The 23980-nt window shown below is 38.4% G+C and overlaps 1 protein-coding gene across 1 annotated transcript in view; it reads left to right on the forward strand.

Annotated features, from left to right (window-relative positions):
• Nucleotides 1-23980, forward strand: part of LOC148311057 (Golgi-specific brefeldin A-resistance guanine nucleotide exchange factor 1-like) — a 30599-nt gene that overhangs the window by 1518 nt on the left and 5101 nt on the right. Inside the window, exons 2-24 of the mRNA XM_088257321.1 lie at nt 756-874; nt 969-1077; nt 2410-2586; nt 4580-4736; nt 5225-5728; nt 6392-6560; nt 7012-7632; nt 9088-9238; nt 9469-9650; nt 9907-10115; nt 10766-10928; nt 11022-11217; nt 11877-12025; nt 12675-12947; nt 14456-14586; nt 15272-15479; nt 17452-17590; nt 18185-18297; nt 19535-19742; nt 20080-20228; nt 21433-21535; nt 23037-23128; nt 23357-23530. Of these exons, the coding sequence (XP_088113447.1) occupies nt 756-874; nt 969-1077; nt 2410-2586; nt 4580-4736; nt 5225-5728; nt 6392-6560; nt 7012-7632; nt 9088-9238; nt 9469-9650; nt 9907-10115; nt 10766-10928; nt 11022-11217; nt 11877-12025; nt 12675-12947; nt 14456-14586; nt 15272-15479; nt 17452-17590; nt 18185-18297; nt 19535-19742; nt 20080-20228; nt 21433-21535; nt 23037-23128; nt 23357-23530 (4496 nt within the window). The remainder of the gene's footprint in view (nt 1-755; nt 875-968; nt 1078-2409; nt 2587-4579; nt 4737-5224; nt 5729-6391; nt 6561-7011; nt 7633-9087; nt 9239-9468; nt 9651-9906; nt 10116-10765; nt 10929-11021; nt 11218-11876; nt 12026-12674; nt 12948-14455; nt 14587-15271; nt 15480-17451; nt 17591-18184; nt 18298-19534; nt 19743-20079; nt 20229-21432; nt 21536-23036; nt 23129-23356; nt 23531-23980) is intronic.

Below are 23980 nucleotides of genomic sequence, written 5' to 3' on the forward strand. Positions count from 1 at the left end.
TCTTAGTATCCCAGGGGTTGTGACCTGGCATTTGGCTAACCTAAATGATCACTTTATACGCTTATGTAACGTTCACCATTCTGCCTGAACATCCATATTGCATTAATTTTTTAAACCTGTATACATATCGTAGTCATACAGGAGAAAGCGACCAAGTGCATTTAAAAAAAAAAAAACGTGATCATTGACTTACTAGCTTAATATTGCCCTGAAAAAATCCCAAAGGATTTTAAACTTGTAAGTACAATATATTGACTTATTAAAAATGACTAACTCGGCTGTCCAAATTTAAAACACAGTAAGGGACGTTTTTTTTGTAGTAGGTTTTTTTTGCATTTTTGGACTAAGTAGAGTCTACTTAGTCCATAAATGCAAAAAAAACCTACTACAAAAAAATGTCCCTTACTGTGTTTTAAATTTGGACAGCTGAACTGCATTGATGTTCATTTTATTGGCAAGCAAAAGTGACTTAAATGGTCCTCCTGAACATTTTACCTTTTGTTAGTTGGTCGCTTTCTCCTGTACGACTAAGATATATGCAATGGTCTTGGAACCTTCCATATGTGGGTATGATTTTTCGATAGTTTTGAAGTATGGCTGATTGTGGCCCCACCTGACTTCCATCTTCTTTCATATAAACAAGAATGATAGATGTTTCATATCAAGTTGAGACACCTATAATATTGACATCTTATCCGTAGGGTGAATAATCCAGTGTCTGATATAATAAATAATATTTATACTATAAATTATAGATCCTACGCATACATCTGTACCAGCCAGTGTGGAAAATATTGCTGATGCCGTTACACATGCCAGATTTGTTGGAACCGATCACTCTTCTGATGGAGTAGTCCTAATGAAGATACTCCAGGTATTTTTACCAATATTTAAAACTGATTCTTGTCATTTTCATGTCTTTATTTTTTTTTTTTATATGATTAAAAAAAAAAAATCTTTCTTTCTAGGTTTTGAGGACATTGGTTCTTAGTCCAGAAGGTGCCATGTTGACTGATGAGAGTGTTTGTGAAATTATGTTAAGTTGTTTTCGCATCTGTTTTGAAACTCGTCTAAGCGGTAAATAAATTTAATTTTATGAATAATTAATTACTAATAATTCATTAAATATAATTAGTTTTTTTTCGATCTTAAGAAATGATTTACTTTTAAGTTTTGTTCCAACATTTTGATCTTTGAGATTTTGATCCCCATTCTTGCTCATAATAATAATAATTTTGGATAGTTTACACAGCGCCATTTTCATAAAATATTACGTCAAAGGCTTATCTGTGATTTAATTGGGAAAAAAGAGATTGTGGAATAGATTTAGCAAACAAATGCGTTTTTCTTATTATTACACAGATTACACAGATCACAAGCTACATTACACAATTGTAGTGTGTTTTTATGTACTAGAAACGCACGCATGGTGGACTATATTTTTTATTGTACGATTCCCATCACTACAATGTTGCCAGATAGAGGTCTATAGGATTCCTACGGCATTGAATAAATGGTCATTTTTAAGACTGGCAGGAATTTTAAATCAAATACAACATTTGTATATTAACACTTTGCGTGAACTGCTTAAAAGCGTCTTTAACATACTGTTGGTAGACACCAGGAGACACTTAAAATTGTTTTATTTGCTTACTTTTGGTTTTCTAAATGTTTTTTCGCTGTAGCGCGAGATGCCAAAAAACATTGTACAGATAGGAGTTGATTTTTCGATTACTTGTGATTAGTATACGACCCTTATTAATATATTAATTAGGGTCAGGGTTGATGAAGAAACCGCACGATGTGTTGATTTTGAGTACAAGACACATCTGAATTTGGTAGGTAGTTTTTTTAAAGAAAAAAGTGTGTCTTATAGTCCGTAAAATATGGTATTTATACATGTCGCTAACTCCTTTCAAGAACGTCATAAATAAAAAAACTTTTCAGGAGAACGTTTTTAAAGTTTAAAAATATAATACTATTTAATAAAAATAAATACCAAGCCACTTATTAAACTTTTTACTGTGCAACAGATCTTTTTAGGTTAAACCTGAAGGTTTTTTCTCCATTTGAAAAATAACTAGTTTATTTTGTAAAAAAAATTTAACAATACCAAAAGGTATTGAAGAAGAAAACTTCAAAATGCAAAAACAACACTTTCTGCCCTGTAGCGAGTAAATATTAAGTTAAAAATATGCCTCTTTTGCTTCATTCCGAAAACATGCGCAATTGAAAATTTACGATTTTTGATTTATGACGTTATTGAAAGGAGTGAGCGATATCTGAATTTTGTAGGTAGTTTTTTTAAAGAAAAAAGTTTGTCTTATAGTCCGTAAAATACGGTATGTATACATGAATGTCTGGGTATATGTAGTGTCCGATAATTTTGTACTTTTTTCCGTTTCGTAGAGTTGTTGAGACGCAATGCGGAGCAGTGCCTCCGGGACATGACCCAGCTGGTGTTCATGCGCCTTCCCCAATTCTGCAATCCAAACGGTGAGGAGGGTGCAGTCAGTGTGGGTGGCGCCCTCTCCCTGCGCAGGAGAACTAACTCTAGGAGGGGAAGGGAGATTGCGCGCTCTCAAGGTAAGGACTTCATCACATATTGCTTCAATTGTATGATCAAGTATAATGCATAATTGAGAATCGCAAGTAGAAAATGAAATGGTTAAATGGAAACACCTGTGTGATAACCCAGAGTTTGGCCTTTTTGTTATCATTATTAACTAACTAACTAACTAACCATCACGCCGCTTCTCCGCAGGGGTAGGCAGAGAGAATCGAACGCCACACCACTCTGTCTTTGCAAAAATTCTTTGCCTCTTCTACATTCATGCATCTCCTCATACATACCCGACGATTATTACGACTCATGACCCGGCCGCTTTCAAGTATTTGACATACCTGATTGTGCCAAGTTTTCCTCGGTCGTCCTCTACTTCTTTTTATCATTATTATTTTTATAATAATCTATAAGAGTATGAAAAGGTTGTGGGCTAGTATTATGTTTTTAACCGTTTTGGTGGTGTGATTTTTTCTTATATGTATGCTAAAATTAAAAGACTTTTTTGCAAAAATTGTCCTTTTCACTGTCACTAGGTGTGTACAAAATCAACAATATTTTTATCAAATATTTACCGATCTTAGTATTTATTTATATATATATTTATATATATATATATATATATATATATATATATATATATATATATATATATATATATATATATATATATATATATATATATATATATATATATATATATATATATATATATATATATATATTTGTGTTTTTATTATTTACACAAATATTTCAATTTCATACTATTTCTGTGAGCCTAAGCGGTTCATTATTAAATTGTGGTTCATTATCAAATTGTGGTAGAGTGGGTTCGAACCGAGAAACTCTGACTTAGGAGTCTGCGACACTAACCACGGGACCACATCCCGACACATATCTTTCTGGTATTGAAGAACATATAAAACAACTCAAATGAAAACAGCATTTTGCAATAAACACACTTATATATATATTTAAAAATAAGGAACAGAGTGAATGGTGCACTAAAATCAGTTTTAGCAAATAAAAATCTATCAGCGGAAGCTAAACTGGCAGTACACAATGGAGTTCTGGTTCCAACCCTTATGTATGGAAGCGAAGCATGGAGTTGGCAAAAGAAGGATGAAAGCAGACTGAATGCAGTCGAAATGCGATCCCTCAGACGAATGTGTGGCAAAACGATGTTTGATAGATGTTCGAATGATGAAATAAGGAAAGAATGTAAGGCTGAGATAAGCATTATCGATAAAATTAAGAAAGGTGTGTTGAGATGGTTTGGACATGTGGAGCGTATGAGTGAAGAAAGAACGGTTAAACAAATTTATGGAGCGAATGTAGTTGGAAAAAGAAGCAGAGGACGACCGAGGAAAACTTGGCACAATCAGGTATGTCAAATACTTGAAAGCGGCCGGGTCAGGAGTCGTAATAATCGTCGGGTATGTATGAGGAGATGCATGAATGTAGAAGAGGCAAAGAATGTTTGCAAAGACAGAGTGGTGTGGCTTTCGATTCTCTCTGCCTACCCCTGCGGAGAAGCGGCGTGATGGTTAGTTAGTTAGTTAGTTTTTCAATTTGAGAGACAAAAAATTCATTCACAAGAATGTGTCGAGGTTGTGTGAAATTGGCTCATCCTCAGAATTTTCACTATCGATGCGCAATCTTTCGATTGATAAACATTTTAATTTCATTGTCGCTATCACTACTTTGAGATAACAGTCGCTTTCAACATTGCTATTAGACATATCCGATATTGTAAGGGCGAAATCAATAGCTTTTCGCGAAAAATGTTTTTCTATTTTTCATTGATTGAATTTGTTTATTTTTTAATATTATTGACGAATGGCAATTTTTGAAACATGCATGCTGTGACACAAATCTCCCAGCTTGACTGCCGAAATACACTGTTGTCATCGTCGGTGTATAGATGGGCCGCACTTTTGACAAAGTATACCAGAATTCATGTATCGATTTTTAGCATTCTAATAGTTATTAAAATATAATTACTTTCTCTTTTAGAAAATTTAAAATCCGCAGACCAGACTTCCTCGGCGAAGTCTCCCGGGGCTGCAGCAACACCTACTTCTTTATCAGCCGGAACTAAAGTGGTGGACATGCAGGGAGATATATCTCGAACAGCGAGCGGTATTCTGGAATCTGAAGAGCAGACAAATAGGTGAAAAATTGCATTTTTAAGTATTTAATTTGGCTATTCATTCTTACGGAAGGTTTAATTATGATTGCAAAATAATTAAAATGCATATGTAGGCTATTATTAGATGTTAACACATTGGTTACGGTGAAGTTTGTCTGTTGAAGAAATGTAATTTGATGTGGGCGATATTAGATCGCATCAAAAGAATGATGGTAGAAAAGAATAGATAATATTTTTGTATTATAGTGACATCTATCCGCTATACAACAAAGCAAACATGACAAATAATTTGCCATTAAAGACATGTTTTTGTGATGTTGATGGTAACCAAAATGCACAAATTTGTGCACACCGCCGCAACATGTCATTTCTGAAACGATTAACTGATTTTTTAAAATTTGAAATGGATGTCCCGTCCCTCCTTTATTTTGGTCAACCAGAGTTTACTGTATTGTGAATAACATTTCACTCATTTTACAACACTATTCTGATTTTTTTTGTCTTTGTAGGTCTATATCTGATCTAGAAAAACCCCAGGAACATCTCTCCGGAAGCCCAACAGTGACTGATTGTGGAAGGGATACTATTTTGGAGAATGCGTCACCGCAAGATCATGCTAAAAGCCCTTCCAAAAAGCACGGCAGACATTCTTCGATGGACTTGGCTTCCAGCGATAATATGTACATCACCCAACTCGTAGAGAAATGTGTCAATTCTTCAGAAACTAGTCCCGACCCAGATATGAAGGAGACGGCAGCTGAAAGTTGTGTTGTCGAACCGGGAACGGTTGAAACAGCCGCAGAAACACAAAGTCCGGATGAAACTAACAAAGAGAAAGAGATTTCTAATGAAACTGACCCACAAACTCAGACCAAGATAGATGTCCCCGAGGACAAGGAGGAAGAAGAAGTGGAGAAGGATTATGTGAACCCGAGAGGAGTGAGATTTGTGTCACAAGATGAACAGCTCAATTTGCAGCCGTATGGAGTGGTGTGCGTCAGAGAATTATTCAGGTAAATTTGGATATTAAAGTATACAAAAGGACAATTTATTATGTTCGCCAAGGTACATCAAGTCTTTATACATATTTTTTCAATTTCAATTTTCAATTTCAATTTTCAATTTTCAATTTCAATATATACATTACAAACTAACATTTAAGGCGTATACATTAAAAAAAATTGATTAAAAAGTAAGCAAGAAGACTCTTGTTAAATGTGTAGAAGAATCCCGCTTTGGAAGACTCCTTCTAACACATAGAACAGATCAATTTCCAATGTTATATTGTTCAATATAGCCGTAGCGGTATATTTAGGTTCTGGGATTGATAATGTTGTCTTATAGGCAGTGGTTAAATCAAATCATTATCTTTAGTAAGAGGTTGAAAATATCTCACAGAATTATTTCTTCGTGAAGAATTATTATCCGTGGTAACCCTTTTTTAACTTCTCGCCGTGTGTATTTTGCAATGAAATCCCATTGCCTGGTATGGTTGCCGAGGTTCCAAAAACTATTAAAAATTGCTTTGTGTTTAGATTTAGTTTGCCCTACCATACTATATACTATATACCAATCTCTTTGTTAAGGTCTTAACTATATGTACATAATTATCAAATCCCGTCGCCAGCGGTCCGCAGGCGTCTAAACGAGCTAATGGTGAAATATTTTTTTTGCAGATTTTTAATATCTCTATGCAACCCGATGGACCCTCAAAATACATCTTCGATGGTGTACCTGGGGCTCTGTCTCGTGGAGACTGCCCTCGAAGTGGGAGCCGATCACTTGGCCAAGTATCCCTCCTTCTTGCAACTAGTCAAAGATCCTCTGTGTAGAAACTTATTATCGGTAAATCTTATGTAATTTTAATTCTAGCCAAAATATTTTTTTCTAATTTTGGATTATTGAACGTTCTATATGAAAAATCACTTCGAAATTCGAATTGTGGTTGTCTGAATCATTGTCCGCCTCTGTGGTGTAATTGTTAGCGTGTTTAGCTACCGTGCTTGAGGTCCTGGGTTCGATTCCCAGAGGGGGGGGGGTGAAAATAAATATTAACACTAATATTTATTTAATATTACTCTGGACTGGCCTCTGAAGTGCAGGAGTGATCACCTTGCCTTCATGTGTCAACGATCAAGATAACACTGCGTTTATATGACGCAGTGCCCTATGCACTATTGGGTGCGGATAAGGGTTAGAAGAAGAAAAAGAATTATGTAACGAACTTTTACTGTATTTTAAATGTAATGATAGCCTTATTCCCTTGTATTATCATATATATCTTTTTCTTTTTCAGCTTTTGAGTTCAGAACGTGTTTCCGTTTTCGCACTCGACCTCCAGGTGTCATTTTTGCTTTTCGAATCTCTCCGCACCCACTTGAAACTCCAGCTGGAGACGTACTTCGCCAAGCTAGTCGAAATCATACTGTCCGACAGTGCCAAAAATTCCTACGAATCAAAAGAGATCACCCATCTGGCCTTGGAGAGCATCGCCCAAATGTGGAGAATCCCTGGACTCTGCACGGAATTGTATCTGAACTACGACTGTGATATTTACTGCTCCAATTTGTTCGAGGACATTACGAAATTATTATCTAAAACTATAGTCACTGCCGGGATTCACAATTACCATACCCTGGCTCTGGACGCCTTGTTCACTGTCATCGATTCCATAGAAGCCAACTGCCATCAGATCAAGTCTAACGAAAGGGTTTCTATAGCCAATGAGAGCTTCAACAGCAATCAGGCGCATAGCGGGCAAGTCGCGATAGACATGTGCGATTCCTTCGAAAATGGTGATGATACCATTCTTCACGACATCAGCCAGTATATAAATAGCGCCAAGATGGGCCGACATAAACCCAATTCCAATCTCCCGACTGAACAGCAGTTAGACGAAATTAAGAATAAAAAAAGGGTAAGAATTGTAACTTCCATTTACGTAATTATAGGTTTTTTTATTATTTTTAATTAATGTTTTACTTAGTAAATACCACTTTTTCTTAAAATCTACTGTGACACGTGTTTCGATGCATTCTGCATCATTTTCAAACACCGTATGTGTAAATGATGCGGAATGCATCGAAACACGTGTCACAGCAGATTTTAAGAAAAAGTGGTATTTACTAAGTAAAACATTAATTAAAAATGGATAGATTTTACCACAAAGTGACTGCCGAATCAATTAATTTTTTATTATTGCCTAATAGAGATGTGTCTGACTCTTTAAGCCCTAAAGGCGTTTGTGCACTATGTACACGGAATTTTACCGTCTTTGAAATGAGGCCGGTGCAGAAAGTAAAAATACCCTTCCCGTCCTTAAGTATCAATCGACCCAACAGGTAGAAACACCTTACCCGTCTTTAGGGCGTTTGTGTAATAAACAGAATTTTACCATCCGGCACTTCACTTAGCGTGATAAAGCGATGATTGGCTTGGATTGGCTTGTGCTTTTGTCCGTCTTTCTTCGGATTAGTGCTCTTGATCGGTACGTGAACACGTTGCGTGTAAATTCGATCACGCTAAACTGTCGTAGTCGCTTTTATTTTTTTAAACCAGACTGCCGGATGGTAAAATTCCATGTAGTGCACAAGCACCCTAAAGCCTGGTAAACCGGCTGATGTGGTGAGGCATATACCCTTATGGCCGATTTGCTGTCCTGGACATCTATCTTTATCCTGGAATCCCAATCCGCGAAAAAAAAAAACAATACGTTAGGTTTGACTCATTAGCGGCATCATCGCTATGACGTCATAACTAATGTAAAAGAGAAGGATTTTAAAACTTAAAAAAAAAACTATACTGGTGCAAATTATACAAGCTTTGTGTTGGGTCTGGATGTTAAAACTGTTTTGCTGTGTATCATTCCAAAGATGAATTCTGAGGATTAAACATTATATTCACTTGTTATTGTTACATTATATGTATTAATTTTTTATTGTAACATTATACTGACGTGTTATCGTTGCATTTATATATTATTTTTATGAGCAAATACATTTAAAAGATTTCTCACTTTTTTTTGCTACAAGAATTTGCAATTGTAATGAACTAAAAAATAGTTTTATCACTGACAATTGTTTTTTGATTGAATTTGCATTTTTAGTCAAATATTAGTTTTTGGTTAAAATTACTCAGGAACTCAGGGATATGGTGCTAATACAATGAACGCCTTAGGGTTCAAAGGGTTAACAGCGACTCGGAATAAGAAAATGATGTGGAATGCATCGAAATAGTGGTATTTTCCAAGTAAAACATAAATTAAAAACAAATTAATGTAATACATGAGCTTTAAATTGATGTAACATAAAGTACAAATTGTTGTAACATGAAATACAAATTGATGTAATATGAAATGCGAATTTCTTTGCAGTGGATTGCTACTGGAACGGAACATTTCAACCAGAAGCCTGAAAAGGGGATCGAGTTCCTTCAGGAGCACGGAATATTGGCCACTCCCCTTGACCCTCTGGAGATTGCACATTTTTTGAGAAACAATCCCGGATTAGATAAAAAGATGATTGGTATGAACATATTTATAATTTACTCTTAATTGAATTGTAAAAGGAAAACACTTGTTTTTTTTTACCACTTGAGTTTATTTTATTATGATGACTAGTTTTGGAAGCCATGCTTCATTTATTTGATGCAGAGCCCTATGCATCATTGGGGTGTGGATAAGGGTTTGATGAAGAACTGAAGAAATGAAGAAAATGTTTATTTATATTAAAGGTTTTGTTATTTTGCTCTGCAGGCGAATACATATCCAAAAAGAAGAATGTCGAGTCTAGGATTCTGGCCACGTACGCTGCGAGCTTCGACATGAAGGGCCTCCGAGTGGACCAAGCTCTCCGCTTGTATCTGGAGACTTTCCGGCTGCCCGGAGAGGCTCCCCTCATATTCCTCGTCATGGAGCACTTTTCTGAACACTGGCATGTATGTAAACCAAGAAAATTCTTTAAATATGTATACACCAGATGACCTGGCCGACGTTTTCCCACATAGGCGGACTTTTTGGTAATAAATGTTTACAACAACCAACCAACCGGGTTGTGTTGCTGCCTACATCATCAGACTGGTGTCAGTAACGATTAAACCTGGTCACTAGTCTATTCAAATAAAAGTATGTAGTAGTTGGTTTATTATATATTGACTACCTACTGTGTTTTCCAACATAAATTTAATTTTTCAGGCATGCAACGGCAACCCGTTTGCCAACACGGATGCGGCTTTCCGCTTGGCGTACGCCATCATCATGCTCAACATGGACCAGCATAATCTCAACGCCAAAAAACTGAACATCCCAATGACCGTGGATGAATTTGTCAGGAACCTGAGAGGTTGCAACGGAACAAATGACTTTGATCCCAAAATGCTGGAGGCGGTCTTCAACTCTATCAAGTAAGTACCGTAGAACGGGGCTACTTGAACTTTGATGTGTTACTTGAGCCCAGTACAAAAAAGAGATTTAAATCTGTATTTGGTTTACAATAATGAACGTATCGTGACAATAAGTGTCACCTGTCAGGTGACACTTATTGTCACGATACGTTCATTATTGAAAACCAAATACACAACAATGAATCTTGTCGATACGTTCATTATTGTAGACCAAATATGTACAGATGTAAATATTTTTTTTGTACTGGGCTCAAGTAACACATCAAAGTTCAAGTATATTTTCTGCAGTATATTTTCTATTTTCTATAAGTTCTGCAGTATATTTTTAACTAAGTAACCATCCACAGGGGTAGGCTTAGAGATTAGAACGCTAAACCATTCTGTCTTTGCAAACATTCTTCACCTCTTCTACATACATACCAGCCAATTATTCCGAATCTTGACCTGACTGTTTTCAAATATTTGATCATGAAATATTAAATCCCGTCGCCAGCGGTCTGCAAGCGTAAAAAATACCCGTCATGTGTTAATACTACAGTGAACAACATAATGCTTTTGAACGAGCAGTGTCTGCAGACGTTTCCGTGTGTGTTTCCACTTGTTTACATTACATAAGATAAAATGACATACTATATTTTTCCATTCTCTAGAAATGAAGAGATAGTCATGCCGGCCGAGCGGACTGGAATAGTGAAGGAGAATTACTTGTGGAAGGTGCTCCTGCGTCGGGGGGCCACCAAGGAGGGGCAGTACGTCCACGTTCCCAGCGGGGCCTTCGACAAACAACTCTTCCTGCTCATCTGGGGGCCCTTGGTGAGTCCAAATGCAACGTTTACATGGCAATACGGGATAAAACAAGAAAAATACACAATCACATAATAACCGGGTAAAAAATATTTTTTGCAGGTGGCGGCACTGTCCTCCATTCTAGAGAAGTCCAACGAGCCCCCCCTGTACACGCGCGCCCTGGAGGGCCTGGACAAGTGCGCCTCGGTGGTGGCGCACTACTCCCTCTCCAGCGAGCTGGACACCATCGTGCTCAGCCTCTGCAAGTTCACCGGGCTGCTCAGCCTGCCAGACGTGGTGCAGTATATCTCCATAGGTACGCACCAATCAATACCAGTCTTGTACGTGATCTTATTCTTCTTCTGCTTTAGTTAGATTGTGTCCTGTTGTTCTCGGAGCCTACTTCTGGGTTTGCTAAAAAAAACTATTACATACATGTAGTCAGTAGCTATTTCCGTATATTATCAATTAGGTACTGTTAATTGATATTTTTTTAAGGATAATTTTTTTTTTTTTAAATATAAAAATTTTGTTATTTACATCACCACATAGATGAAGAAAAATATAAAAGTCTGGGCATTTACGGGGCTTACGACCGTCATAAGGGTGATTTAAGTGATCACTTTACACACATGTAACATTCACCAATTCTACCCATGATTGACAACCACACTATTCAAATTCTTGGAACTTCTAGATATATTGACTAATCTCGATATACAGTTCTTGAACTCGATAGACATCACGAGAGACATCTATGGTGGGACGAGGCAAGCCCTTTTTCTTCTTCTTCCTCTCTTCCTCTCCAGGCTGTCGATCACAACAAGTCGTTCCAGGCTATCCTCATAGCCATGCGCAATTTGTCTAAAGAACTGGAGCAACTGATTAAAAAATAAAAAGTCCAGTGAGCTTTAATTCCCCATTGAGGAGTGCAGTATACTTGTATTTAAAAGTAACCGGGTGTGTGTTTTCCAGGAACATCTCTCGGTCAGTCGGCCAAGAGCCGGTGCGCCCTGAAGAAGGTGTTCAGTGTCTGCCACCGCCACGCCAACTCACTGCGCGAGGGGTGGAAGCACATTCTGGAGGTGGTCCTCGCCCTCTTCAGGGGACGCCTTCTGCCCAAGGTATACCATACTACAACTTTTTTTGGCATCTCAACATAGATGAAGAAGAATATGGAAGTCAAAGTAAAATAAAATGTTATTAAAAATAGTGTTTTCATATAAATTGCAAAATGGTTTGTTGTAGTGCTTATATATTGCTCACTCCTTTCAAGAACGTCATAAATCAAAAATCGTCAATTGTCAGTTGTGCATGTTTTCAGAATGCCCAGAAAATGTACTATATCCCAGCAAAAGCGGCATATTTTTAACTTAATATTTACCCGCTACAGGGCAGAAAGTCTTTTTGAAGAAAAGGTATTGTTTAGTAATTTTTTTAAATTTACTAAATATTTTTCAAATGGAGAAAAAACCTTCAGGTTTTACCTAAAAAGATCTGTTGTACAGTAAAAAGTTCAATAAGTGGCTTGATATTTATTTTTAAAACATTGTATTATATTTTTAAACTTTAAAAATGTTCTCCTGAAAAATCAAGTTTTTTGATTTATGACGTTCTTGAAAGGAGTGAGCGACATGTAAGATTAATTATCCATGACAACCACAATACTCAAATTTTTGGAATACCTACATATATCATTAATCGCATGACGCTTTATGTGTGAGCCATCTGTGGTGGGTTTGAGAAAGCTTTTCTGATTATGTGCAATTCCAGGAGCTCACGGAGGCGGAGGACTTCTGCGCCCCGACGGGCAAGGTGTCCCTGGTGCGCGAGGTGGCGCCGCCGCAGCGCGCGCCCGACGCGGGGCTGCTGTCTTCGCTGTACTCGTACATTGCGTTGTCGGCTGACCCCGGCGCCGGCTGGGCGCGCCAGCCCACCCCCGAAGAGGCCGCGCTGCTGCAGCAGGCCGCCGAGACCGTGGCGCAGTGCGGCGTGCACTCCATCCTGGTCACCGACTCCAAGTTCCTGCAGCTGGACAGCCTGCAGGTATTGCTTTTATTTTTGACTGACCACTAAGGGCCGCGTTTTCGCAGGTTTATATGTACATAGTCAAACTCGATGAGATCTTTTGAGTAAATCAAGACATTTGTTCATTCGTAAATAAATTTACCTGACAAAGAGACGGGTACGTCTCAAAACTGGTAGACATAAAAATCTCAGCGAGTAGTTAAATACTAATACATACTAACATTTTTGTAAAAAAAAATAAATAAAAAAATTACTGCTTTACAAAGTAAATGCTTTAAATATCAATAATATTGAGAATACTTATTTTATACGTCTGCCTCCATAGTGTAGGTCAGCACGCTCGGCTACCGTTCTGGAGGTCCCGGGTTCGATTCCCAGGGGGGTCGAATAAAATATAAGTGATTTTTTCACTGTAATATTTATTGAATATTACCCTGGACTGGTACCTAAAGCGGAGGGCTGATCACCTTTCCTTCGTGTGTAAACGATCAAGATAACATTGTGTTCACATAAAGCAGTGCCCTATGCACCATTGGGGTGCGGATAAGGGTTTTACAATACTTATTTTAAGTGTCTGTGATATTTTTTATAGTCTTACTGATTTTTTTTGGATATTTTTTTCAAGTGATATTGAGAGGAGTGATATTGAAGTTGATAGTGATTCCAATAATAGTTCTGAAATAATTAGAGAAGCGGAGATGTTGATGATATGGACTGGTCAGACATCGACACCTCACGAAACAATCAAAGCTTTTGTGGAACTTCAGGAGTTAAAAATTTTCCAGAATACTCTAAAAATGTAGATGGTTTTGCCTCTATGTTTATTACAGATGAATTTTTGGACAAAATTATCGATGCGTGCGGTTATATCTCATAAGCTATACTCACACATTTACATGGGGTCGTTAAGGTGTTAACTTGCCATTGCCCCATGAAATCATGTGACCAAACTTCACAAAATATGAACTATTTTTTAACTTCTTCTTCTATGCGTGTCACGTTAGGTCCACCTGACGTCAGAGTATCCTCACTTGAGAGTAATTGTCCTTGTTTAGGGTAGCTCTAAACAGCGCCAGGACGGTTCTGTTCCCTATCCAATCTTGTATATTCCGGAACCAGAATATCTGAATTCTGCCGACACCTCATCGACCTTCTATTTGGCCATTTTTTAAATATATTTTTAACAATGGCATTTTATAGCAGTAAATGAGGTAGCGATATTGACTTTAAAATACTAAATGTGCCGTATGGCGTATTCGTATGCATAGGGCGAGTAGGAATAATTTGACGTATCACGAACATTTCTGTGGTTGCGGGTATACTTTTTTTGTAACTGAACCTATAGGATACGGCTTGATGCGTTCAGGCGATAATACAGTGGATGTATTATGTACATTCATATGTTCATTTAAAGAAAAGATGTATCGTTTTAAGAATTTCATTTCATAATCTGGAGTGGGTCGCGGTTTAAGAGTAGACTTGAGACTTTTGCGTGACCTTTTGACTAATTTGCATTGTATTTTTAGGAATTGGTCAAGTATGTGATTGCGGCTGGAAAACCACAAGACGTACAGAAACCCGTCGGTCAGCAACCGAGTCGAGACGATCCTTCCATATTCTTCTTGGAGCTCTTGATACAAATTGTTATACAGAACAGGTAAATGTTTTCTGTGTACTTATTTCTTAAGAGTGCTATAAACTAATTTAAGTGTTTGAGCGCTCAGAATTGATATATCGACTCTGGTATACTTTGTCAAAACTGCGGTCCATCAATATACCAACGATGATGGTAGAGTGTTTTAGGTGGTCGAGTTAGGAAGTTGTGTCGCAACGTGCGCGATTCTAAATTTCCGATTGTCAGCAGCTAGTGCCTAAGTGAAAATAGCCAGCAGCTACACTCAGAGCCTCAACACAGTCTGTACTTATTTCAGTTGGAACAACCTGTTGGGAAATTATATAAATTAAGATACAATAGACTTGCAACCATAAAGAATTTAACCGTTAGAGTGCTGAAAATTGGTATAACGACTGTGGTATACTTTGCCAAAAGTGCGGCAGTTGATATACCGACTATGGCGCCAGTATATTTTGGCAGTCGAGCTGAGAAGTTGTGTCATAGTGCTTGTTTCTCAAATTCCAATTCGTCAATAATACTCACAAATTTAACTAATTTTCAGTGAAAAATAGAAATACATTTTTTCTGTAAAAACCTATTGTTTTCAAATTTTCACATTTTTCATTGGTTATGTAGACAACTTAAATCACGTAAATTCTTTAAATATAAAGCAGGTGCACAAAGTGGTTAAATGATTAGGTAATAATGTGTCATTTGGCGGTTGCAGGGACCGAGTGTCCTACATCTGGCGGGCCTGCGAGGCGCACGTGTCGGCGCTGGTGTGCCGCGGGCCGGAGCTGGAGCGCGCCGCCACGGGGCTGCTGCGCCTCGCCATCTGCCTCATGCGCAGCGAGGAGTGCGCCGGCACCGTGCTGCGCTCGCTCGACGCGCTACTGCGCCTGCCCTACCCTGTCTACCACTCCATCTCCAGCAGGGTCAGTCAAACTCTTTATCCCAACATCTTTCTTCCCATGTTCGCTCCCTAGGTGGAGCATATGGCCAACACGAGACGTCTCCAAGTCACTCTGTCACGGGCCATCTCCTTGGCTTACTCCCAGGTCAGTCCGGCGTCTCGTAGTTCCGCTGAGTATAGTCAGTGAATGGTCGTCAGCGGCCTTCCGGGGCGCCGGAATCCTCGGGGTTGGAAGAAGAGACATGAGGGGTTGATGCTCTCAGGTGGCATTCTAAGGACATGTCCCAACCATGTCCACCTTCTCCTCTTCAGGACTTCCAGTATGAGGGGCTGTTGAGTTCTTTTCCTCACATCGTCATTCCTGACGAAGTCATACCACTTTATACCCAGTATTCGCCTCAGGCACCTATTTTCAAAACTATCCCAACATACGAGGGATAAAGTACTACAGAAATGATCCTGTGAAGTATAGTCCTTTTTTTTCGTAGCTTCTCTCTCTCTCTAACCCTTATCCACACCCCAATGGTGCATAGGGCACTGCATCATATAACCGCCATGTTATCTTGATTATAAACACATGAAGGAAAGGTGATCAGCCCTCCACTTCAGGTACCAGTCCAGGATAATATTGAATAAATATTTGAGTGAAAAAATCATTTATATTTATTTGACCCTCCTGGGAATCGAACCCGGGACTTTCAGAACGGTAGCCAAGCGTGCTGACCATTACACTACGGAGGTGGACAGAGCAGCTTAGTTTAAAAAAAAATTGCTTTGCAAGAGAAGGTCTGTCGGGAAGCCTAGATGCTTCTGTATCAGATCTGGGAATGCGGTGGGACAACTTTCAATATATCAACATACATGAAGAAGAATACACAAAACGGTGTCATCGCATTTCCCATTTGATCATTTTTCATTGACATATCGCGATTTGACATTGACATTTTTCATTATCGCGGTCCCTTTCACTAATTACAACTTTTATTCTTTACTAAAAACAAAAAACCGAACCCTATTCTAGTAGAATGGAAGGTCTATTGACGACAGTCAACAGTCCAGCTTCTCCTGAGAAGTTTTACGTGGTTTCCTCCCAGCAATGAGAAAATGCTAGAAGTTCCTGATTGGCCCACACTAGATTATCCCTCCTGTTCCCAACACAATGGAATAAAACATATTTTTTTTAGTTAGAAGAAACAAAAAATCCGCTTTATGATCTATAAACCTTGTACATAATAAGCAAGCTAAAAAAAAATACTTGTTCACAAATCTGGGTTTCTCCACTAAGGAATTATTTTACATTTTTGATATCTCAACATAGATGATGAAGAATATGGAATTCTGGGTACTTACAGGGCTTACCAACACCAATAGGAATCTACCTATAGAAAAAGTCGAAAACTATGTTTATCTTGGTCACATTATACCATCGGCAGAGACAACCAGACCAGCGAGGTGAATAGAAGAATAAATCTCTCTTGGGTGGCTTTTGGAAAGCTTAATTCCACATTCCAAGCCCATTCCCAACTCACTCAACTCAAGAGTGTTTAACCAATGCGTTCTACCGGTCCTAACCTATGGCGCGGAAACAATGACTCTGACCAAGCAATCCTCCCATAAGTTGCAAGTTGCACAGAGGAGCATGGAGCGAATTATGCTTGGAATAACATTAAGAGACAAAAAAAGGAATGATTGGATCCGACGCCAGACACAGGTCTGTGACGTGGTAGAGCGAATTGCTTGGCTGAAATGGAAATGGGCCGGTCACATAGCCAGAATGACCGACGACAGATGGACGAAACGCGTTCTGGTGTGGAGACCGAGGAACCAGAGGCCTCAAGGACGTCCACCGATGAGATGGGTGGACGACATCAAACGGCGCAGGATCGGGAAGAGTGGAGGCGGAAGGGGGAGGCCTTTGTCCAGCAGTGGACCTCAACGGGCTGATATGATGATGACAGGGCTTACGACTTACTTTCTGTTCATTGTTCTTGCAGATTGCTGTCGGGTTGTTCGAATTGGTGAAGACCTCGGCTCAGAATATCCACAGCGCGGACGATTGGGCCATCGTGTTCACTCTTTTAGAGACCACGGGAGCGGGAGCTATGCATCTCAAGGATGATGACAATATTGCCAGTAACTATCTATCTATATATGTATATTATATTTCCAATCAACCTTCTTTCAATTATAAATAAAACACTTGTTTTTTACGAGTTCAGTATTATATTGTTACTACTAATTTCGGAAGCTACAGATGATTCCATCTGCGGATGTAAATATAAACTATAGTTTATATTCAAACCTGTAGATGGAAGCATCTTTAGCTTCCGAAACTAGCCGTAACAATATAATATTCAAGCGGTCCGCCTCCTTTGTGTAATGGTTAGCGTCTTTAGCTACGGTGCTGGAGGTCCCGGGTTTGATTCCCAGGGGGGGTGAAAATATATTATTATTGATTTTGAACTCTAATATTTAATTAATATTACACTGGGCTGGATCCTGAAGCGCAGGAATGATCACCTTGCCTTCATGTAAGTAACAATCAAGATAACACTGGATCAATTCAATGCAGTGCCCTATGCGCCATTGGGTGCGGATAAAGGTTTGAAGGAGAATCAGAAAAAATAAGGGTTTTATTTATAATATTTAATGGTGTCTTACCACAAAGTAAATGTCGAAACAATAAATAACCTTCATGGATTCCTTTAATTTGTTTAAAAATTCCAGGCAGCAAATCCGACGGTGCTTTGAGTTCCGAAGATGATTCAGTGAGCACGGATCGGGGCTACACTTCCGATAGTGAGATATCGCACTCTCCGCAGACCCACGGCTGGATAATGGTAAGAAACGACTGCCGAATCAATTAATGAATGAAAACACCAATACATTATTAAATAAAATAAGATGTAGCAGACGCCTTTAGTCTACAATTTAAAAATGCAACTTTAAGTTAGGGGTTGGTAATTTATTTTGTTAAATTGAATACAGTTATTGTAGTGTAATGGTCAGCACGCTCGGCTACCGTTCTGGAGGACCCGGGTTCGATTCCCAGGGGGGGTAAGAATAAATATGAGTGATTTTTTCACTGTAATATTTATTCAATATTACCCTGGACTGGTACTTGAAGCGGAGGGCTGATCACCTTTCCTTCATGTGTAAACGATCAAGATAACACTGCGTTTATATGACGCAGTGCCCTATGCACCATTGGGGTGCGGATAAGGTTTTTTTTAATAATTTTATTAAATTTAATACAAACTATTTTTTACACTTAATTTGCATCTTATATATATTTACATCATCTCACAGTAAACAAAACATTTCTTTTTAAATTCATTCAGACTCTCTTCATTCTTCATACATTCAGGCATCTCATCATACATTTTCAAACCCTTATACATTACAACATTTTGAATGTGTCTAAATACTTGTTTGAAGTCTGGGAATGCCTAGACTTCTTCATCTTCTTCCATATTCTTCTTCATCTTTGATGCGGTGTCACAAAATAATATGAAAAATAACTTATATAATATAGAGATAATCCAGATTTGTGAACAAGTATTTGGACACACTCAAAATGTTGTAAATAAATTAACTGGTCAAATTACAAGCTAAAAAAAATAAAAATGAAAATGATATTTTCTGGCGTTTCTAATGTATGTGATTAATATCTACTATTCGGATCTCACATACTAATAAAAGAGTTTCTGCTTAGTAAAAAGCTTCTTTTCATCTCACCAATAGATGTCTCTAGTGAAGTTCTAGTGATTCAAGGACAACATATAAACATAGAATCGGTTCATATATATATATAGAACTTCCAAGAATTTGAGTAGTGTGGTTGTCAATAATCGGTAGAATTGGTTAATGTTACATGTGTGTAAAGTGATCACTTAAACCAACCTATGAAGGTTATCAGCCCTATAAATGCCCAGACTTTCATATTCTTCTTCATATTTGATGAGATGTCAAAACATAATATGACCTTATACATTATAGAATTTTGCAACTGTGTTTTTTTTTCAAAAATGGCGATATGCGAGGAGATGGTATCACTGGTTGTCATTGCAAATACAGGTGGGCGCGGAGGCAGAGCCCGGGGGCCGGGGGGCGGAGGACCCACTGGTGCACGCGTGCCGGCTGCGCCCGCACGACTCGCGCGCGCTGCTCAAGTGCTGGGAGTGCCTCGCCTTCATCGTGCGCGACGTGGCGCACATCACGCCCTACAACTTCCAGGCCTGCGTCAACTGCATACGGACCTTCGTGGAGGCCAGCCTGCACGGGAGTGAGTCCGTTTACATTGTCTTGTTTACAGTCGTATATTATTTGTCAATCAACCAGCACTGCTTCATGCCATTTACTATTATTCTATCTACTATTTGTGGACATCTTGTAATTAATACTGAATCCAGATTTGTGAACAAGTATTTGGATACACTCAAAATGTTGTTATGTATAAGGGTACAAGGATACAATGTATTGTATTTTTAAACTTTAAAATGCTCTCCTGAAAAATCAAGTTTTTTTATTTATGAAGTTCTTGAAAGGATTGAGCGATATATACACTCTGATTACTTTGATGACTCCTGTCTGTTTGTCTGACCTTTGATGTTTGTGCCTAGCTAACGAGGAGAAGGTGATGAGTCCTACCCACATCCCGGGCAGGAGGCGCCGGTCTTCCAGCCATAAGCGCTCCGCTCCGCGCCAGCCGCTGTCTTCCGATGGCGAGGAAGGGGAACCCGACAACGCCCACCAGCTCATCAGTATCCAGGTGATGCCTTCATCATGATGTCAACTTCTACTATTGCACAAATTCATTTTTATTTATTTATTTGGCAGTCACCCAGTAAGAGGATGTTTCTGCCAGTGTCAAGTCTTTTTTTTTACAATTAATTAAACCATATCCGCTCCCTAAATGGAGCATATGGAGTCCACAAACTCTTCAGGCTTTTCTGTCGGCTACCAGCTCCTTTGCATCCTCCCAAGTCAGATCCGCTTCCCGAAGTTCTGACGAGAACTGCCGACGTATTGTCAGCAGTGGTCGTCCTGGGTGGTGTGAACCTGATGCCTTGTAAAAGAAGCAAGCTTGATGGCGGCTTTCAGGAGGCGTGCGGAGTACATGGCCAAGCCAACTAAATCACCTTTTCTTGACAACAGTTGTGACCAAGATTTGCTGCGTCCTGCACCTTATCTCTACATTCCTCGAAACAAAATAACAATACAAAATAATTTACAAACAAAATAATGACAGCAGTTCACAGTTTAAATGCGTTTAGCTTTCAAAATTATGGCCACAATTCTATAATTAGGTTCAGAAAGAAGGGTGGATAAGATGGGGAGTTGGATTCCTGCCTGCATTAATCTATTTTGAAAGTTCTCTTCCCCTGTTGTGAGCGGATACTGAAAGAACATATGGTTTGCGTCCCCTATATGCTGTCCACATTCACAATATGGTGATGTGACATACTTTATCTTATAGAGATGCACAGGCAGTGAGCAGTGCCCAGACTTTAGGCGACATAATATCGAGATGAAAGATCTAGACTAATTAATAATCCTTATAAATGGGCAAGCCCAAATTGAAATGATTAATCAAGATACTTTGTATACTAACCCTTTGACTGATGAGTTTTTAAGGAAAAAAAAGTTGAAAAACGCAGGTTTAAAAAAAAAATCTAATAATGAAATAATCCATTATTGCAAGGCATTAAATAAAAATGTTTTCCAGTTTTTATGTTTTTATTGAATGTTTAAACTAATACACATTTTAACTAATTTTAAAACTTAGGTACACAATGGCTTTCCATCTAGTATTTCTAGCCCATAACTCCATTCTAATCTACTACTACCGCCATTACTGTGGTAAAATCTGTTTGAGGTATTTCTTCACCGGGGTGCCTGTACCAGGTACGGGCAAAGGGTTAATCCCAATACGATTTTTATAATAAATCTAATAGAGTAAGTCACTTCTTCAGCTCTTGGACCTGATGCACACTCTGCACAGCCGTACGGCCCAGATCTTCAAGTGGTGGAGAGAGGAGGCCAGCTTGACCAGTCCAACAGATCAAAGCTCATCAGGCAAGTACTATGCAATGTTTTACATAACTATCAAAGAGGCTGAGAGAATAGAACTCCACACTACTCTGTCTCTGCAGGGGCAGGCGGAGAAGAACGCCACACTTGTCTGTCCTGAAATACACTCTTAGCTTCCTCTACATCGAAGCATCTATTCATACATCGCTCACTCCTTTCAAGAACGTCATAAATCAAAAATCGTCAATTTTGAGTTGTGCGTGTTTTCAGAATGCCCAGAAAATGTACTATATCCCAGCAAAAGCGACATATTTTTAACTTTATATTTACCCGCTATAGGGCAGAAAGTGTTGTTTTTGTATTTTGAAGAAAAGGTATTGTTTTATAATTTTTTTAAATATACTAAATGTTTTTCAAATGGAGAAAAAACCTTCAGGTTTTACCTAAAAAGATCTGTTGCACAGTAAAAAGTTCAATAAGTGGCTTGATATTTATTTTTAAAACATTGTATTATATTTTTAAACTTTAAAAACGTTCTCCTGAAAAATCAAGTTTTTTGATTTATGACGTTCTTGAAAGGAGTGAGCGACATGTTCTCCGGTTATGTAGACTTTTGATCTTTCTCTTCTATGCATGTCATGTCAGGTCCCCCTGATAAGCACTTTTGGTCTATTTATATTTCGATATCTATATTTCGAAACATAAAACAAAATGTATATCCACATATGGGCCGTGCCTTTGTGGGATCTGTATTAACACACTTAGGACGGGAAAGGTATTTTTACCCATTCGGTCGATTGATGCTTAAGGACGGGAAGGGTATTTTTACCTTCTGCGCCGGCCTCATTTTAAAGTCAGAAAAGGAGGAATTACTAATATTTAATGTTTTTATATGAATATTATGTACCAATCTCTTTGTTAAGGTCTTAACTATATGTACATAATCATCAAATCCAGCAGTCGGCAGGCGTAAAAAACAATCATCCGAAATATGTTAATATAATAGAATGTTTCTGTAATGCAAGAAGAAAAAAAAATCATTTGGACACACTCAAAATGTTTTAAATAAATTATCTAGTCAAATTATAACCTTAAATAATAAAAATGAAAATGGTATTTTCTGGCATTTCTCATGTGTGTGATTGAAATCCAGGATTTGGACCTCACATACTAATATAAGAGTTTCTGCTTGGTAAAAAGCTTCTTTACATCTCACCAATAGATGTCTAGTGAAGTTCTAGTGATTCAAAAACAAGGTTTCTAAATTGGGTCATATATATAGAACTTCCAAGAATTTGAGTAGTGTGGTTATCAATAATGGGTAGAATTGGTGAATGTTACACGTGTGTAAAGTGATCACTTAAACCAGCCTATGACGGTCGTCAGCCCCGTAAATGCCCAGACTTCCATATTCTTCTTCATTTTTGATGAGATGTCAAAAAATAATATAAAAATAACTCCTTTAATTGGAGTTAATCCAGATTTTGTGAACAAGTATTTGGACACACTCAAAATGTTGTAAATAATATGTTATTAATATTTTTAGAGTCGAGAGTTGAATGGTGCGACCTCTGGCACCTCGCTTGGCAGCCTCTTCTGCAGGGTATTGCCAGATTATGCACCGATAACAGGAAACAGGTTATAGTTTAAACTATTTTTTTTACTATAAAAATATAATTTTTAACCCTTAAAATGCTGAAATTAAATTAATTCAATCAACAATGAATAAAAAAAAAATTGTAACTACAATAGATGCAATTTTACGTGGGTAATTAAAGTTGGTTGATAAAATTCATGTAAAAAACTGTTAAGTTAAATAAAGTGTTACTCTGGCACGTGTTATTAAGCCATTACTCTCGAAATCAGGTGGCAAACAGCGCAGTGACGTATCTACAGCGTGCCTTGCTCGTGCACGACTTGCAAACTCTCTCCGGGGAGGAGTGGGAGGCGGCCTTCCACCGGGTCCTGTTCCCTCTGCTGGCGCGACCGCGCGGTCAGCACCAGGAAGTCCGGCTGCGGGCCAACACCATCATGTGCAAGGTATGGCGACATCACCCACACCGGGGAGGGCAAACGAGAGATAAATTATCCAACCAGACACTTCTAGATATGATTGTTTTTATTTTAAGCTTTCAACGCAAATAACATAGCCTTTATGTATTACTGTTTTAATTACTCAACCTTCTTCTTCGTCTTAGTCCTCATTACTGAGGGTTGTGACCCTTGTGCAATTCCTCTTCTCCAGTTATCCCTTGACTGCGCTGCACGTAGCGCTCCAACCACCGAGGTGCCTGCTGCTACCTTAACTTGAACTAGACGCCCATGCGCCGCGTGAAATAAGGATTGCGAACTGCCCAAGCATTTTTGTGAAATAGTCACGGGACTTGCTACCCACGCATGGCTGTTATAAAAATAATTATATCTCTAAAATTAGTCATCCTTTTTAGGTAAAATAAAAAGCATTATCAAAATAAATCATTGTTTATAATT

Source organism: Brachycentrus maculatus, unplaced genomic scaffold (assembly GCF_059751285.1).
Source record: "Brachycentrus maculatus isolate JH-2025_06_01 unplaced genomic scaffold, ASM5975128v1 h1tg000078l, whole genome shotgun sequence".
NCBI classification, from domain to species: Eukaryota; Metazoa; Arthropoda; class Insecta; order Trichoptera; family Brachycentridae; genus Brachycentrus; species Brachycentrus maculatus.